Raw genomic sequence first — 19,623 nt, 5'->3', positions numbered from 1 at the left:
GAAATTTATATCTTATTTTTCCAGTATTTCATTTCATTTATTTCATTCTTTCTTTCTTTTCGGCAAACATAACACAAAATGAATCAGAAGATATAACATAGGCATGTATTCGACTTTACATGGTATATAATGGTTAACAATATAAGGTATAAATGGTTAACAGTATAAAGGTGGTCTTCAATTAAAATTTGACATAAACATGAATGGCTGTATCTAACAAAGCTGATATCTCACGTGAAATCATGAGCACAGAGCTTGGCTGTTGTTGTTTTGGTAACATTTCACCTACACAGATAAACTTGGAATTAATGATTTGAATGCATATGTTGCTCCATCTAGTTCGTAATATAATGTCCGTCAGTGTCTGTATTATCATTGATGATGTTAAAGCAGTTTTTTCCCCTCTGGATCATTAAACTTGAAAAAAACATTAAAGGAGATAATTTTAACATCATATGGCTTCACGGAGGAGTGTTTTTCTCACTTTCTGTATGCAGATTATTCCTGTGTCGACGGAGAAATTACAAGGAATCGTGACTTTTGAAAACAATCCGCGCATCCTGGAAAGGGAAGCCCTTCGCGTTCTCTATAATTGCGTCATCAGAAGAAATGAGCGATTTCTCCATCCATCTATGATGAGTACCCAGACTTTGGGGAAGACCTCGTCAAGCAATGGCTGAGGGAGGCAGCAGGACAGTGCTATCGTCATCGTCGTCGCCATCAGATGTGCGCAAGCGCAGCCCCGCGATCCCGTCCGTGCGCGTCGAGCAACCGGACGACGCTGACGATGAAGAGCAGCAGTACGCAGACGACACGCACGCCGCCAGTCCGGAAAGCGCGGGTTCTGACGAGGCGCCGAAAAGGAATAGCGCCGCCAACCGATGGCTGATCGTGCGGTCGCATTTTCACAAAGAGGCGGATGGCGGCTCGGTGTCACCTGTCGGAGGTACGGGTAGTCCCTCGGAGGGGCCCACTGATCCAAGGAGTTTGATCGCGCTCATTCAAACGGGGTCGTCGGTGCAGAGCTACACGCGACTCAAGAGGCAGCTGAAACGTTGCGATCGCCAGTGGGTGCTCCGATTTCTGGAACTTCGCGGATTGGAATTACTCTACTTGTCCCTGCAACGGCTTAGCGCTCCTGGTCCGGGCCGCCCCGGCCGACGATCGCCCCGGCTTGCGGATGCCTTCGCGCAGATAGAGTGTGTTGCCTGCTTCAAGGCCGTGATGGATTCTCAGGCAGGATTGGAATATATTATTGAGGATACCGAATTCACTCGCAAATTGGCCAATGGTGAGTTTTCACTCAGAATTCTATTGCATGTTTACTAAATGCGAATACCATGCGTTTAGATTCTAGAGAGTAAATTGCGAAGGTTTGTAACACTTTTGGCGCTTTGAATTGGTAATAATTGTGTAAAAGCACAAAACAAGTAGATTTTTTTTTTTCTACAAGATCATTCTGGCTTACATAAGAGTAATAACAATGATAGAAACAGAATACATGCAATAGAAATATTTGATGATAAGTCACACTGTTTAATGACGAACACCTCAAACTAAACTTTGGGAAAAAAGATAAGGAGCTAATAATAAAGTGAAGTTAACAAAATACATGAATAGTCAAATTTGTTCACGCAACACTGCTTGGCAAAATTTGCGAGCATTTTGTCGTTTTCCCCTGAAAGCAAGAATCTAACGGTCGCTGCAAGAATTAGAGAAAAAAGGAGAAGAAAGAGAGAAAACTCGTTGTTTTTGTTTGTCGGTGTTGGTCTATTGTCTTGGCATTCTGGTTTGCTGTTCATGGCCTTGGTCCATGGCGCCAAGAGTGTCGGAACAACAGTTTACGAGTGAACATGAACACAAAGAGGGAGCACAGTGAATCACGAAAGGCAAAAAGCATTCCACAACAGTAATTTTTAGCTTCATATAGAACAAATAAAGACGTATTTAGTGTGCTAAGGCATACTGGTATGTGCACTGTTTTCCATTGTTCTTGATTAAACAACAGCAAGATATCGAAGGCCGTTTCTTCATCATCTTCCAGGTCTGATTAAAAGTAAATACTCAGTGCCTCGCTACCACTGAAAAAAAAGTGGGGTGCACAAGTTTTCCTTTTATATTTTCACCACCATTGTGCCCTTTCTATATATTCCCCATACTTTTGTTTTCTGTATTCATGTAGTGTGGAAGTCAAATGTGTGTGCAACGGATGAAGCCCAACACTGCTTTCTAATACGATTGGATTTTGGATAGACCTATAAATAGACAGTCTATTCTTTTGCTCGCTCATTAGCGCGACTATCAAAGCTCGGTTGTGGCACAACTACGGGTATACCGGCAGCTGTGTCTCCGACGCGGTGTTGTGGACACCAATGCCACGACAACAAAGTATATGGCTTCGTGCACGCATACAAGTGCAAGAGCGGATGACATCTCAAAATCTGCAGACCATATAAATGTACATGAAACCAAAACACACACACACATACACATACATGTATATCAGCTATAAGAATTGATTCAGAAAAGATTCGTTTCTTTCTTGAATGAATTTAAAAAAATGACAGCATGTGACGATGAACTAACGTGTTGCACACGACATCTTGCAACACTGTGTTTGTTCCGGAAAAGACGTTTTCTGAATGCAGACAGATCATCACAGCGCAGGCACAATTAAAGAATAGTGCATTCTATGTGAAGATCGAAATAATAACAGTGTGACCCATGTATTTGTCTGTAAACATGGAGATAACGCTACGTCATGGATGACGTCACTTAGCTTGTTAAAGAGCAGTCAGGAGTGACGCAGAGAGAGAATCAGATAGAAATACAGAAGTACACAAAAAGGCAAAAATATTTTTAACTAAAGGCACGCAAAAAAGTTCAAATCTCCGCCGAGGCCATTGTAAGGCTGCTCACGCCATCGAATCATGCAGGCATCCTTATAATCACCCAAAACCCTGGATCTGGATCCAGATCTAGATCCAGATCACCAACGCAAACTATCTTTCATCGCCTTCTACCACAACGGACCTACTTCTCCTGAAAATTTCCTCATAACTTTTTGAGTAACATTAATGACATACAGACAGATCAACAAACAAACAGCCTCCTGAAAAAAACATAGCATCATTGGTAGAGGTAACAATAATAAATGTAGAAACCGGATTCAGATTAGTTAATTTCGACGCAGAACTTATCCATACCACACTAAAGTAGAAAACAAACTTCCCCTTTTGTGGGTTACATGTATAACTAATACCGTAGTCAGTGGAAACGAGATATAAAATGCATATTGTTGATTGTCAGGTAAAGATGAATGGGGGTAAAGTAGGGTAGTGTCGGATGGGGGAGTGACTAGGAGGTGGGGGCGGTGGAGGGGGTGTCAAGGGGAGGCATTGCCTTTGTGAATATTGATGTTTGTACCCAGGTCGTGTTTATCTCTCGGAATGATGCCATTTTGACACGTCGCGCAGCGATTCGAATCACACATGACTGGATTCGAAAAGGGAAGTATCTGTCGATAATCACTTGTTTGCAGGGCTCGCAAACATCAATACGCCTGCATGTAGTTCATTTCACAAAATAGCAATGCATAAAAGGACAGAAATATTGATATGAAAGCGCCCAGAACAAGTACTTCTGCCCTTATAGCAGAGGAAACGACATTACAATGCCCAAGTCTTTCAGTTGCTACCTATAACATTACTGGGCAAGGGACCTGAACATCACTTAGCTTTGAAAGTGGAATACTGAGGGTTTTCATGTGTCTGTATGAGTGAAAGGTGGGTGGTCCATGTCTCATAAGTTGGCGCAGTCACCCAATCGCATGAGTAAACATACATTCCTACCCACCCTGAAAGTTTGTGTTAAATCGCTGGTAACTTTGCACCATAGACCATCATACCTGTACGTGTGCATCTGCGACAAGGTGATGGTCTCTTCTCTCTATTTCTCCACCTAACCCCCCCCCCCCCCTCCCCACCCCCACCTCCAGCCGGGCGACATAACTCTTCATCCACCTGTTTACTTACTCATGTAGTTGATCATATTTGATCATAATTCTTTTATTACAGTCATAATTCTTTATATCCATATTTCTGTACCCGTATTTGCAAATACTATTAATGTCGACCTCATATAATTCCATCTCCGTAGCCCGTCTGGCTGCCACCCATCTCGCTGTGTCTGTTCCTTGCTCATCTCTATACCTATCCTCTCACCCTCTCCCTACCCCCCTCCCCCCCCCCCCCGCCACCCCTCTCTCATCATCGGCTCCCCCTCTCTTTCTATCTTTAACACTTTCTTACTTCGAATTCTATCCTCATTGTGCGTCGATTATTGCAATTGATAAACCTATATACCATTCTCATTCGATTCATCCTCCTTTCCCTATGTCGCATGATCGAAGCAGGATTTTTCTGCTAGATACACCTTAGTTACAGATGCCTTCCTCTGTATAACCCAGGTTTTCAGCAATTTCCAACAAATAACCCTTATCATTGCTTGACTTTCATGCTTTTTTATCCTTGCTCCCGTCGAAATGATATTCATCTCCTTTAATTTCTCTTCAGCAGTTCCACGTAAGCTCCGCTTTTCCGTGATGTAACTATATATGTACTCATATATTTCGTGAAAATATTTATGACACCAGTCAAAACACACTGCTCTATAAAGCCGTCTGTCTGTCGTCAAAACAACTACATTAAATAAACACATGAACTAACATAAATGCACATATGTTTTTCTCTTTTAGGTGGAGTTTAAAGTCTTCTTCTTCTTCTTCTTCTTCCATGTAAAGTGGAGATAGTATCATATTTCAGTTTTTGGAATTTTGTCGAATTGCGTGTGTGATGCTGTTGAGAGACCCTTCGATGCACAGTGTAGTGTAGTGTAGTTCTCTGCAGGGAGGTGAAGTTCTCTGTAATCTCATGTCCCCGTTTCATGTGCATGGATATGGCTTCTGTGCCGTCACGGACAATTACGTTTTCATTTCAGGGTCAAGAAACAACTTTACGCGCGGATAATCTGTTCATTACCATGGCCTTGTGAGTGGTTTTAAGGAAGTACTATAGCAGCAGACGGGATGTGGTAACAAACGTTATCTCATAACTGTCGAAAAAAAGGCGTAAACACTCCTGAGAAGACTACGTTTCATATTCAGGCATTTCGCAGAAGAGATTACAAAAGAAATCCATGGGTCTTTATTAAATCCCTTCCCCAAGTCTCTTCCTCTCTTCCTTTCTCTTTATGAGGTGCTTTTTTTTTCTGTACCCTTTACTTCATTCAACTTTGAGATGGCAAACTTCGTAACTCCGTTGTTATGAGATATTACAAATAGTCATCTGGCATCGTTCCCTCTGCGACCGTCATACACACACACACACACACACACACACACACACACACACACACACACACACACACGCATACACACACATACAAAAAAATCGATAACTGTGAAGTAGCTGTTAATTATAGAGGATCGACTTTTGTATCCTCTTACCTTATCATGCACGATTCTTCCGGTTCGCTATGGCAGTTCGTTACTTAAATGACTTAGGCCTCATTGGATTTAGAGTAAAAGTGCACTTTGGATTTTATCAAGTTCTTTAATCTGTGTCTTTGTACAAGGCCAAGAGGGACTTATCTTTTCCTTTTACTTTGGTAACACCCTTTGATGTTATACCACAACAATAATGCAGTTTGACGTTTAGGTGTATTCTGTACCCCCCCCCCCCCTCCCCCACGAATGTTTTCTATCTTTTCTTTCTTTTCGTTAGTTTTGTTTTTTTTTTTATAATCGTCAATTATCCGCTTTTTATCGAGACATAAATCCTCAAGGTTGTGCATTAAAAACTAAAGTGCTGTCGATTAATCATGTTTTTTTTCCCATCCACTTATAAATTCAAATACATCGGTTCCTTCCTTTAATAATGCTCTTACATCATGTGCCCGCAGAGATCTACATGTACCTTTACATTGCTTGATCATCTGAGTGTGTTTAATGCTGAATACTGGTTGGGATGAAAACCCATAAATACATGCCATAATTTTGATTTTCGGTACAGCTTGGTATCAAATGACAAATGCCGCTTTTTCCTCTCTCCTTCCCCCTTCCATTCGTTTTCATGTTTCTTTTTTTTTAAAGATATCATACAATAGAATAGGTTGTTAAAAGTGGGAGTAAAATAGTCGAACTCTGGAGAAAGTCATCACATGACTTAAAGCCACGATTTAACATCGGAAGCAGCGATTAGAAAAATGTTCAAATCATCACATTTGATGCATTATTATGTAGGCGTATAGTTCAGTTGTATCATAAAACACTCTACCGCACAAATATGACGCAAATATAAGGAAATATCACTAATTTTTTCAATAAACCATAACTGCAGACAGTGTATTTTAGAGGCGGTTTTAATAAAACTGTTCACATTTTGTGCATTTAACAATAATTAACATTGATTATGACTTGGCAAAGCCAAGACGGAGCATAATGAAAATATCAGTGTATTGACCCCTTATAGAATGTTGGCCACTTGTAATGTGTGTGTGTGCCCTCGCCGTGGTCTATCAGAATTTCGACCAATAGCTTTTACTCTCTGTGTAACTACAAAAATAGCCCTGAGACTATCAAGCCCGATTTGCTCATCAAATTTCAAGTGAAAGTAATTCGATATTCCACCGGATTGAAGTTGAATGCCTTTGTCCTTGCTCATCTTAGAGCAGATTTGAAGATTTTATGACTGGCGCGACTGAAAGAAAAAAAAAATCGAATACACAACTTGTGTACACCGAATATAAACGGAACACAAGGCAGGTGACACGAGAACGGTGCGTTGATGAATAATGAACTATTCAAGTTGGTTACACTTTTTTTGTAATCGATTCCTGAACAAAGACATCTCTGTCGGGGGGGGGGGGGTTAGGTAGTAGAGGTCAAGTTTATCGGAGAAAGTGTGATGACCTGGCCCTTCGCTTCCAAGTGAAAATTTCATGGAAGTGTATAGGCAAGAGTGTAAGAGAAGGAAAGAAAGAAAGAAAGAAAGAAAGAAAGAAGAAATATAGAGGCCTACACACACACATCCACACACACACACAGACAAGCAGAGGGAGAGACAGAACGGCAAGAGAAAAGGGAGGAGGAGGAGGAGGAGGAGGAGGAGGAGGAGGACGGGGAAGATATCAAGAGAGCCGTGCTTGTATTTGCATGACCCCCCTGTACCCAAGGGGTCAGGGAAACCCCTGGAGGGTGAGATCCGTCACCCTAATACTTCCGAGCTGACAGGTGCCGGAACAAGTCAAAATTTGGGGCTTGGACCACAATAGGGGGGCAACTAACCCTTGGAGGCGTGGTAGCTCTCTTTCTGTTGTATTCCATCGGGGTTTTTTTTTCTCTCTCTCTCTTTCTTGTCTTTTTTTCCCATTATTTCGCCACATTTTACAAAAACACATAAGTTCTACAGACAAAATTTTCTTTTCATATTTTTGATGTCAGCCTCACGCTTGTGCCAAAGGTGCGGAAGTAAATTGAAGAACAACAATGAAAACGATCAAGACAGGGTATGATCATCGTCATTTTTAGAGGGGGAAATTATTGCCAAGCAAAGCCGAGATGACAGTTTAAAAGTAATAGAAAAGTACAACGGGCAAAGAAACCGCGGTCGCTTTCAGGAAACGAACGTAGAATCAAAGAATGCAAATTGTTGTTACAAATGAAAACGTCAATAATGTTTCATTTCAAGGCACCAGCTATATTATGTACGTATCAACAGATCTAAACACGAGTGAATGTTTTATGTGTATGTTTCTGTAAATACTCATGTAGCGATCCATTCACTGTTGTTTTCATATTTGTGTATTTTGTAATAAACAATCAAACAAACGAATATTGATAAACTATAACGAAGTTAGTCAATAGGCCTGTCATTCATTTACGGGTAATGAAAATATAGTTCTCTAACTAATTGTATAAAATATAAGGAGTGAAGATCCCCAATTAATAATACGGAAAACGGTTTACTAGTTGAAGGTACAGAAACGATTAAAAAACACTACACTAAACAGAATTGACACAGAAGAGTTAGTTAAATGCTGAGAACACAACGGTAACCATGGGAAATTGGTTAAATGAAGCAAGGGGGTTGAGATTTATTCTTATCCGTGTATGAAGTGATGTGTGAATTAGTTAATATATTCGTCTATTCGAAGAATATTATGTATGTAAATATTTTCATACACATATACACACTATGTGTATGGGGTTTTTTTTTGTGTGTGTAATGTGCAGATATGCATAATATATGTACTTATCGATAGTATTCGTTCAATTTAATATAAATTCTGTATTTCCATCGAACAAAAGGCAATACATACAAAATATAGAAATAAAGAAAAAAGTATGAAAAGCTATAAAGTAGTGTAAAAAATGTATTTACGAATGAATGTATAGAATAAACGAAACAATGCATACTTTAGAAGAATGACAGTGAAGAACTAGATAAAACGATAGAAAAAAGTGATCCACAATAAAAAAAAAGCAGAGCTTGTGAGAAGTAGATAACTCGATAAACAGTATGCAAATACCATATTCATCAAAAATTTATCTGTTTGGCAAGAGCATTTGTTAGCTGCTTGTTAAAAGCATATTGTCAACAGCACTTGAACAGTACAGAAAAAATACAAACATGAATTTTGCGCCACAGACATTGTTCATTGAGCCATGTGTACCAGAAAAAAAATTGGTAACAAGAAATGATACAATAAGTAGATACACACACACAGTTAGCCATGCAAAAAAAAAAGAAACAAAAAAAGCCTAATGCGCATATGAACAAAAGATGCAATATTGTACCATATAGTGGTATAATGTGTCATATGAAAAGTCATTAAGAGACTCGAACTCGTAAATGGGATCTAAGTAGAGGTAAGTCAATGTGTGGACATATATATGCAAGTCATGGTAGATTAGCTTGAAAGCAGAATTTGCCATTAAACCTCTAAAGTTTGATCGTTCTGCTTCGTTGTCCCCAAATCGAGATTGGAGCTGATTACCCGTTAATTAGTAACCTAATCAATTCTAGATCACGCCTTTGCCAAGATCCGCCGCTCAAAACACCATGCACTCGAAAGTACACACAACGTATAATAATGAGTAGATGTTGTGGGGTCGGTTGGTTATGGTCTCGGTTCACTGGCTAGTTACATCTTACCCCCGTCTTACGTATGATACGGTAACTGCACTCCGACAATCGCGGAATGGCATCGCACGGTGTCCGCAGTATACGTCACCTGCACCGAGTCCCCTCCGTTGTACAGGTGTGATGAGCACTGTATTTGTTTTCCGAGTATGCAAACTGTTTACATGCCAACTCTATGATCGTCTTTCCGAAGCGAGCGAGAGATTTGCTTGTAAAGTGCACCGCAAAGGCTAACATCTTCAAGACGAAACAATTTTCCTATGTACGCCTTCTTTTCATCTTTTGTCTCTGCTTTGGCTCTGTTTTGTTTTATTTTGCTTTTGTGTTGTTGTTTTTTTCATCACTATAAGAACCTATATCCAAGAGTCTATGTTTGGGACAGGAAATCATAACAATACACACGATAGGAAATGCAACAAAGTGCGCTATTGGATGAACGAATAGAGAGATCAAGCGGATGAGCGATAAGTTATCAAATTTCAAGAGTAACTGCCGATACGGATGGATATTGATTACGGGGGTATTGAAGGCTATGATAGGCTATTAAATTCGGCCAAGTGTTAATGATGTTGTCAATCGATGCAGCAATCAGCTAGGTTCTGAAGTTAATTGCTGGCGATTCGTTTGCTATGTGATAAAGCGGTTGAATTTATGGGTCAATATTGTCAATACGCGAGCGGTAGTTTCAGATAAGCTTTGATTTATACCATCGTAACACCCTTGGCCAAGTATCTTTGTATTGCTAAGATACATACGGTAAGTTTTTTGTCTGCTCCCTTTTGAGTATAACCAGATGACATATATACATACATACATACATACATACATACATACATACATACATACATAAAGAATATCAGAATTGTCCCAATTTCTTCATGTAATCAGCAGGGATTCCACGAAGGGAAAATGATGATGCAGATAAGATGTAGGGCCAACTTTTCATGAGAGTCTCTTATACAAACTCCTTGAACAAACTTTGTCACTACAGGAATCTATTGTAGCATTATGTCTCGAGTGAGGTGGACCCCACTTGCTGGTTCCACTCGAGAAAGACAAAGGTAGACTTCAGCGAAGCGTTTGCAGCTCCTCTTAACTTGTCCTTATGACAAGGCTCTGCTATGATCATAATAGCAAGAGAGAGAGGGGAGTGTGTGTGTGTGTGTGTGTGTAGTACATGTGTGTGTTTGTTTGTGTGTGTGACATAGAGAAAGAGGGGGAAGAGAATGGGAGAAGGCGTGAGAAAAGACTCATCTGCTTGTTTGGCTATCTGTCATTTGCGCTTGCAAGCGTCTCTCCGTCAGTTGCATTGGTTTCCTCTCTTCTTCATCTCTCCCCCTCTTTCCTGTCTCCTCTTCCCCCATCTCTCTCTCTCTCTCTCTCTCTCTCTCTCTCTCTTTCTTTTTCTAAAGCACTCACACTTATATGCACACACACCCTCTATCCTGCTTTATCTATCTATCTATCTATCTCTCTTTATTTTTAGATATTTATCTACTTATATTTCTGTCAATATATCGACATTTTGTCACTATCCAACTGTACATCTATCTATCAATCAATCAATCAATCAATCTATCTATCTATCTATCTATCTTTCTTTCTATCTATCTATTTATCTATCTGTCCAGCTATGTAATCATCTATCTATGTATCTATCTATCAATCTGTCTTTGAAATATCTCTTTCCAAGCTCCGCAATAGGGTTATTCCATCTTGGTATAGTGCTATATAATATGTATCAATCGCTAAATATTTGTTTTTCTATTTTAGTCTTCACTTCTCTCCGTTCTTTCACTCCGTCTGCTCGTTACATTCTTTGTGGACATAAAAGATTAGAGGAAAATAGGCCATGTTCGATTTGAGTGATGACAAAAGTCTTGACAGGGATAGTGACACCAAAAAAAAGGGGGAGGACCCACACGTCCAAGTTATGTAGCAACCAGTTGTTGACGAATAAACGTTCTCAATCAACCCATCCCCCATCTACCCTCGCCCACTCACACCCACACCCCAACGCACACGCAAGCACGCCACAAAAGAGACGCAATAAGTAACCTGTTCCTTTTTTTTTCGCCTTTGCCCAATGTGAGGAAGGAGTGCGTACAAAATATAAAGTGATAAATATGATTATGACGAAATGATGTAAACAGAGAAAATCGATAAGCATTTCATTAATACACTTAACTCGGCGATCGTGTTATGTTGCTCTTAACATTTCGTTCATCATCCGAGTTGATATTTTGTTTACTGGTAATGTCAAAATAGTAGATTATCAGCATTGTTGCTTTCATGCTCAAAAGAAGATGTCACTTGATTGCGCTAAAGTTTCAAGGTTATCTTTACGAGGAACAACACAGTTTATTGATCCTTATCTTATGGTGCCATTGCCTGCCATATATCAACATATGCGGTGGTGACTGTCAGTTACGATCCTGTATACTAATGATATATTCAGTACAGTGTATTGACATTAGACCTAACATGAGTCGAAAGGAAACGATGTTGAATAGTTTTGCCCAGAGGGTATATAGTAAAGGATCATGAGGGGGACTGGTACTTTCATTTGGAACATTAGCAACGGTTGCCAAAACAATTGGAACTATATAGATAAATCAATGTTTACTTTTTTGCAGGCCCCACTTTACCGGGGCATTTCGGCCCTACAGCCAGCTCACCGACCTTTGAGTCTCTACATTTGACAAGGGAGACCTTTTCATACACATGGATTCACAATCTACCCCTTTCCCTCAAGCCTATACACACACTCACACATGTACACAATACACCGATTTATATCTGTTTGGTCGTTTGTATGTTCGGAATCAGCTTGAATGGCGAGCACAGTGGATTTCTATGTTTCGCGCTGTAAATACGTGAAGGTTGACACACATGGATTTAAAAAAGACTCCATGTGATCAGTAAAGCTTACCTTCAAACAAAGGTTTAAGTGTATCGGATCTGTTCTGCAAACCCTCCCAATTCCGTCTAAACTAAATCACAGAAAGAAATCAGAAAAGCTTGTGTGAAAACTCAGGATCAAACGTATCTAAAAGTTCGGCTCTGTGATACGGAAATATCAATGAATTTATCATTCATATTCTTCTATGTTTTAAAATGAACCAGTGCCTTTTTGATCTCTAATAAATGTTATCGTGACTTGTTTGTGAAAATGTGAGTTACACTGTATCTGAAGCCACCCTTTGCCACGAGAAGTGCATTTCTTCACAACTTGGATCTGATGGCTATCATAATATCTTCCTCGTCTTTTCTCAAATCTTAATTTTCAGTGCAGGCACATGACTTATTGATTGCAGTGTCTATACTGTGGCATGTTTGATCGCAGACGTGTCAACCCTGAAATCAACCCTGTTTTTATATACCTTATACTCTTTTTCTTTCTATTAAAGGTACGGCGGAATTAGTCATCGGAAGTGATTAGTGGATAAATAACGAATATACTATTTGCATTTATCAACGCAATCAATCTTTGTCGACATGGGAGCCCGGCTACACCTTTTGCCTTATGGTAGACTGGAAATGGGGATCATGAGCTGTGAGATGAAATTCCAGAGCTTATTTTCTTATATATACAAATATTACACATGCATGTATATATTGAATATCCCATCCCCCTCCCCACCAAAAAAAAAAAAAATACACCTGGTTGTCTATGGTCGTATACGTACAATATCCGTCAAACCTTCCAAACAACACATAATATCCATCATTCCTTCGAAATACTTTCTCATGGGGTAGCATGTGCGAATATTCTACGAAAAGTCGACTTACTAAACAACATAAACAATAATACTAAAGACGTGCCTTCATTTCTCACTCAGTGGTATGATCTCACCGAACTCTCACCCACGGATGAAGTTTTGTACAAACTTTCCCCTCATACACGGTGTGAGCTGTGGAATAGAGAGCTGTATAGAGCAAGTATAGCCGTCTTTCGAGCCCACTGAACAGTGAATTATGTGTATGGCAGAGACACGGCAGAACTTAACATGAGCCTCTTGTGCACGAGAGCGTTTGTAAGGATTGCCAAGTGAAAGCCTGGCCCAAATCTCATCGGATTAACCGACAAGGTTCTTCAAGAATGGGCAGAGAATAAAATAGCGAGGTATAGAAAAGAAGGAGGAGAGAGTGAGAGAGTAGAATGATACCTAACAAAAGTATGAAAGTCTGACGGTGGCACAAAGTTCTTATCCGTGTCGTCCTAAGTCCTCGCTAGTCTGTTTTCGTCATTGTTCCTTCTAAAGCTCTTCAGTAATTGTCCTCGGATTTGTCTTAAGGCAGCCCCATGCATTTATTTTTTCTTCCCTTTGCCCACTTTCTCTCATCTTGAACAGCTATTGGACTATGTGGTCTCGTTCACATCTTATCTCGACCTTAACCCGAAAACCCGCAACCTCTTAATTCTCATCCAAACGTGATAATGTTTGCGGTTCAAACGTGAGGGGTTTCCATAATCATGGCGTTCTATTTCTTCTTCTTCTTTTCCCCCTACCTATACTCCTAAGCTTTCTTTTTCTGTCACAAGTTTTCTCTTTCTGTCTTCGGGTATCTGTTTGTGTTACTTTCAGCAAACATATCTTGTGAGAGCGATTGAAACCCTGCATGGTTGGTAATGACTACTGGAGAAAAGGAGAATCGAAACTCTCATAATGTTATCATTATGACCAGACGTCTTGCAACAAAAAGCGTCGCAAGCATTCCTGGGCATTTCTGGACATGATGGAGGTTGTCAATATCACAAACATGTCTACGAGAATATTAAGCACAGCACCCTCATCACCAAAATTATTGTTAAAGACGAAAGAAAACTTTAATGAATCATTCTCTCAATATCGGGTGATACCAAAAGAGGAAAATCCAGGAGTGAATTGAAACATTTACAACCCTGATGCTTTTTAAGAATGATATTTGTCTGCCATTGAAAATTTTGGATAGATATTGAGTGGAATGCACATAAATCATTACTTTCCCCACATAAATCAGATAGTATGTTAAGGCCGAAAATCGGGAGGGAGGGGACCTATTACTGTACCTTTTACTATAACATTTTTTGCCAGTATAATACACAATTTATTTGAAAAGTTTTTCAACAAACTCTCAGAAATCAATGCTCTCTTTAATCAGAAGTGCTATTTGTTGCAGCACTTTCTGTGACATCCGTGTACGGGTTCTGTTTCTTACATCGCTCCTTGAAATAAAGACCATCAGAGCATGACGTCACCCCTGTAATTTTGAATTATTGTTAGCAGTCGAGCATATTGGTCGTCTTCTACTCTTCTTTTTCATCTTCGTCACCAACATCTTCTTCATCATCATCATCTTCTTCTTTATCATCTTCTTCGTCGTCTTCTTCTATTCTTCCTCCTCTTCTCCTTCTGCATGCCTCCTCATCTCCTCCTTTTTCTTCCTTCCTTCTTCTCCTTCCCCTGCCTCTTATTCTTTCTGCCCCTCCTCCTCTACTTCCTTTTTTGAATGAAGGAAGGAGTGAAATTCACGTCATGCTTTTTCTGTTTTATGCGATAGTGTCTTCTTCTGACAATCGTCGGCATCGAAATCGCTCCGCGAACGGATGCATGGGAAAGCATGAAGGCAGATATGAGAATGTTTGCTGTGAATGAATGAATGAAGGCTGGTCCTTCAGGACACAATACGTTATAATATGACAAAGGAGTCGAGGAACAGTAGCAGTGTTTATTCCAGACCAATCTGTCGTTAACTGTGAAGCCTCACAATCTCATGGCTCGACTTTGGGTTGCCGTCAGTCATCACTCTTTTTAGCACCAGCAAACAATATCAGGGGATGCACAGCAATAAGTCAACGGAGGAAGATGTCCTGTAGCCGTGCTTTACCCAGAAGACCAACTTTTAGACCCATTTTGTGAAAGTCGTATAGCCCTAAGCTCCCAAATCCAGCCACCAATTTTGTTTGTCGTCTGTTGTTCAAATGAAGGCTTCATCCGTAGCTTCCTGTTTTAGAATGAGAAATGAAAAAGCCCATTTTAGCCCATTGTCTGAACTATCTACCAAACTACTTTGAGCGAATCTTCGGTCTGAACTGGTATCTAGGGAGCTTGCTTGTTATTTTCCAGCTTGATGTCGCTTGACCATCCTGTGGAAAGCTGCCTGCTTTGGATCAAACACCCCAATACGATAAGCCCGTTTTCGTTACCATCAATGAGCTTTACTCACGTATTTCACTTGACTATTAGCATGGAGTACTCATTGGTAAATCTGGAACAAGCGGTTGTCATTGTGATATTATATTCCTTTACATTTGGAACTAATTAGAACTAATCAGAACATCAAACTGCCGTTCTCCTAGGTATGACCACAGGCAGCATTCCAAATTTAAGAATTGATTCAGAACTAGAATTTTCGATACTCCTATGGGCCCCATTCTGCTTTGATCATATTCCAACATTGGCTAAAGTGTGGCGCGTATGAAATTCATCATGAGGCAAACGGGCTGGAAATTTTGGAGGTGTACAATAGCTTACTACCATATCAAAAGCAAATGGAAGATATTGTATGGAGCATGGGGCGCTATTGGTGACAGCCTTATGTTTTCTCTTCAGACCAAGCCCCCTAAGGAGAGGCGTCAGTGATTAGGGGTAAATTTGACCGCACATCTACCCAGTATCCCGCTGGGAGCCTACGCCATATCGCTCTTGCCAGTGGATCCCGTCAGAATGCATATAGCAAGGCATATCTAAAGGGAGATGATTAATCGAGCTTCGATCTGTTTGGTCTTCTTTCATTTTGGGGGTGGGGGAGGGGAGGGAGAACTATCAGAAGAAGATGGGTCCAAATTCGGTCGTCGCAACCTTGCGCAATGCCATGCGAACGACATGGGGTCCTATAGCAGAAGTGCGTGTTAACTCTCGTGCAGAAATGAGATGCTGTACTCTCATCCTAACCAAGTGCAAGTCTTTCGGGATATCTATTCACTCGTGCAATTTCCCAGAACACGGAATTTGACTCATCCTAATCATCTTTGTCAAGAAAAAGAAAATCTCATCTTGTATGGACGATTCAGGTATGATATTTTTCTCAGTAAGCGATACTATATACGACCCGCTAGACGTTGAATTCGCCCGCTGGTGTAATGTGTCTCCATCTATTCCTTGCAAGTAATACCGGGTAAGAAAAGCATTGATTGCTAACGCTGCAAGTAACCTTCAGACTCACACTCTCAGTTTACAATGAGGACAGGGAGTTGTGGGTATTTGCTCTCCTACTATTGCCCTGAAACTCAATGCCATTGCCGTCTCCCGAAAAGGCCCAGAACATGAATTTTAAAACATTTATTGCCGTATCAAGTTCAAGGAAGCATGGCAACATGTTTTTTTCCTCTTTTGTTTTTCTTCTTATGAGGCTAAAAGAAAAATGTATGTGAGTATCATTGTTTATACCATTCGTCGTCGTTGCATCATGAGCCATGTACCAGTACAATTTACAGCACTTTTATCGCGGAAAAACAAAATGATATTGATGCCAAAATACTTGTATAATGTAGTGTGACTCATCGTGACCTTTCTTAAGGTGAAATCAATTTCGTGCTTAAGTGAACTAAACTGATAATTATGAAGAGTAAAGTCAGGCAAATCGAACCCTTTATAGTTTCAGTGAAATCACTGAAAATATGGATTTTAATCTTTTCACAGTACAGTGATAATTCCACAAAAGCTAAAGGTTTAAGGATTAAGTTTACATCTCCTTCTGAAAAAAAATAAAATCGCTCGGCATTGACCAGCAAAAATACCTTCATCGATTTCAAAATGATATAAATGAAATCATACTATTCTCATCACATCACTCTAGACTTTTAAAATCTCAAGAATGAAAACGGATTAAGAGGGTTACATTTACTGAATTATTAACGAAAATATTTCCTACCAAAACGTTTAATGCTTAAGTTTGCTTTTCTTTGTTTCCGACCGTAATACCTTTATACACAGTCCGAGCAATGCAAATTCGCTAAAGTGCATGTAAGCCGACATACATTTCTGCATCACGTTTAGCAGCCAAGGTCGTGTTTTCTTTGATATTCATGATGGCAACGGAATTATACACACCTCAGTGGTGTCCTTTAAAGTTTTACCCGGCTGCCTTCTGAAAAGAAAAAGGGTAATCTAGCCCCACATCCGCTGACAGGCTCGCTCTCTTCCGACCCGAGTCGTTCTCCATCGTTAGTCCGCGGAGGTAAACAAGATCAATGTTTCTATTTTCACTTTGCTTGGTGGCAACGGGACAACCAGAAGTTCACCTCGGAATCTCATAAACTATACTTAAAGGGGGTGACGATACCTAATGTTCTTTCTGCATTTTGTCAAGTCAAACTTAGAAATGGGAAAGACCGATGTGAAGCCTACATATATTTACAACCACTAGGTCGGCTGGGAGAAGAAAGTCGCTGGTCATTGTTGTCAATTTTCGAGTATTATCTCGAGACATATTTCTTTCTCACATTTCGTCACTTCGTGTCACATACACAGTGACATTCCAATCACAAGCTCCCAGTCTCGAATATCCATTGCTCACCACCAATGACCACAATGTTCCCTTAAAGGTAGGGAATCCCATTTGCATGCCTTAAATGAAGAGTTGTATAAATACAGTGGTATGTTGAAGAGAGTATCATTTTAGAAACTCCCATAAAGTATTGAAAGTGGAAGGTAACATTTAGTACATTTTTGTGACCGTTAGATTTTGAATTGAATTTTTTTCGGGGCTCACCGTAAATTCCAGTACATTACTAGGCTACCTTTGCAGACCCATGCACTGCATGTGTGTCCATCATGTATATTTTGTGAAGAAAGTTCATCAACACTTACAAACATTTCTATATACATTCTTGCCACACACTCTATATGTTATTACATCAGCTCTTGTACTTTTAGATTTGTGTTTATAGATAACAAATACAGAAGACTGCAACAAAAAGGCTTGAGGTGGCTGACACACAGAACTACTGAGTAGTTGAGTTTTGTGCATTATTCAAATTTTAGATAACTGTTGACTTCCAAATTTCTAAGCAGTGGCCTAAGCAAGTCCCCTGAGGTTCATATTAAATGTTTTGCTGCATTTTGGGAGGTCTGTAAAAGGTATCCCCTACCTTTAACACTATTTCTTGAATATGCAGTAATATTCTAGTCATGCTCTTATATTTGTTATTGCTTTGGATGCCAACCTGTGTTGTGTAAATCACTTGTGTATGATTTTGCCATGCTTCGTCAGTCGACGAGGGTGAAGACACGTCATTTTAGTTGTTTTTCTTTTTCTGTGAAATATTTTCCCCTAAAAATATCTCGGGACAAAATAAACAAATGACTCTATCATGCCTCAGAAGGGACAAGCAGGTCCATAATGCGTATACCAGCAATGCATCTACCGCATGATTAGATACTTAATTAACTGGCTGGCACTGTCGAACATCATTATTCAGACCTCTTTTTTTTTCTCACGTTTCGCAAAACATCCGATCTTTTGACTGCACGACCAGCGCCCTTTCGTACATGTTAAAGATGATGAGTAGCGCGGCGGTCAAAAATACACAGAGGGAACGCCTCATTTGCTACACGCTACTAGCTAGGTGATTATGGAATAGCTCTATGCTGTATGGTGTGTTTGATTGCCCGTTAACTGTTTTCATTAACAATAAACAGAAAAACCCTCCCATTTTGAGGAGGAGATTATTGCAGAATATATGACCATTGTCCTTCGAGAGGAAATGGATGAAAGGGCCAGGTCTGGAAGCGAGCGATTGATTTCCACCTTACGCCAGCATTGCGCCTCTCACAGTTGGATTTGAGGTTGGCGAGATAAGAAGTCGGCAGTGGAGTGCAGTTTTTCAAGCAGGACGAGTCTGTGGGTGGATATTAGGTCTGCCGGCGTTTGTCTGTATGTTTTTAATCGTCTGTCTGTAAGCAATATTACTCCAAAGAAAATATTGAATGGAATTTGATGTATTGGTCCTTTGTGTCACATGGAACACGTGCGCAGTACTGCGGACATTTGCGCTTTTCCAGTACTTCTAATTTCATTATGCGCCTTGCTGTCGCATCTTTTAATGACGTCACATTCTAAGCGATGGATCATTACCCATCTGGAATTGTTTACCTGAGTAGATCGCTCACAGCACAGTACTACCTGCCAACTATGCTCAAAGTTAAACGATTAGCACTCGTTAATTGTGATAGCATTGACGATAATAGGAGAAGGGCCCAATCCAGATGTATGTAGAAGTCTGACCACACCATTGTTGACTGCACCTAGATAAAAATAGATATTACCTTGAAGAAAGTTTGAGTTTAAAACACAATAACTAATGACGATGATGATGATGATGATAATGATAATAATAATAATAATAATAATAATAATAATAATAATAATAATG

General features: G+C 40.0%; 1 protein-coding gene across 1 annotated transcript in view; it reads left to right on the top strand.

Moving 5' to 3' along the window:
• The window catches only part of LOC139737472 (inverted formin-2-like), an 81,732-nt gene that overhangs the window by 46,190 nt on the left and 15,919 nt on the right, over positions 1-19,623 (top strand). The window contains exon 3 of the mRNA XM_071648147.1: positions 498-1,291. Within this exon, the coding sequence (XP_071504248.1) occupies positions 673-1,291 (619 nt within the window). The 5' untranslated portion in view covers positions 498-672. The remainder of the gene's footprint in view (positions 1-497; positions 1,292-19,623) is intronic.

Source organism: Diadema antillarum, unplaced genomic scaffold (genome assembly GCF_040938485.1).
Source record: "Diadema antillarum isolate AM-2024a unplaced genomic scaffold, OU_Dant_1.0 seq00000693_RagTag, whole genome shotgun sequence".
NCBI classification, from domain to species: Eukaryota; Metazoa; Echinodermata; class Echinoidea; order Diadematoida; family Diadematidae; genus Diadema; species Diadema antillarum.
This window is presented reverse-complemented; position numbering and strand designations above follow the sequence as displayed.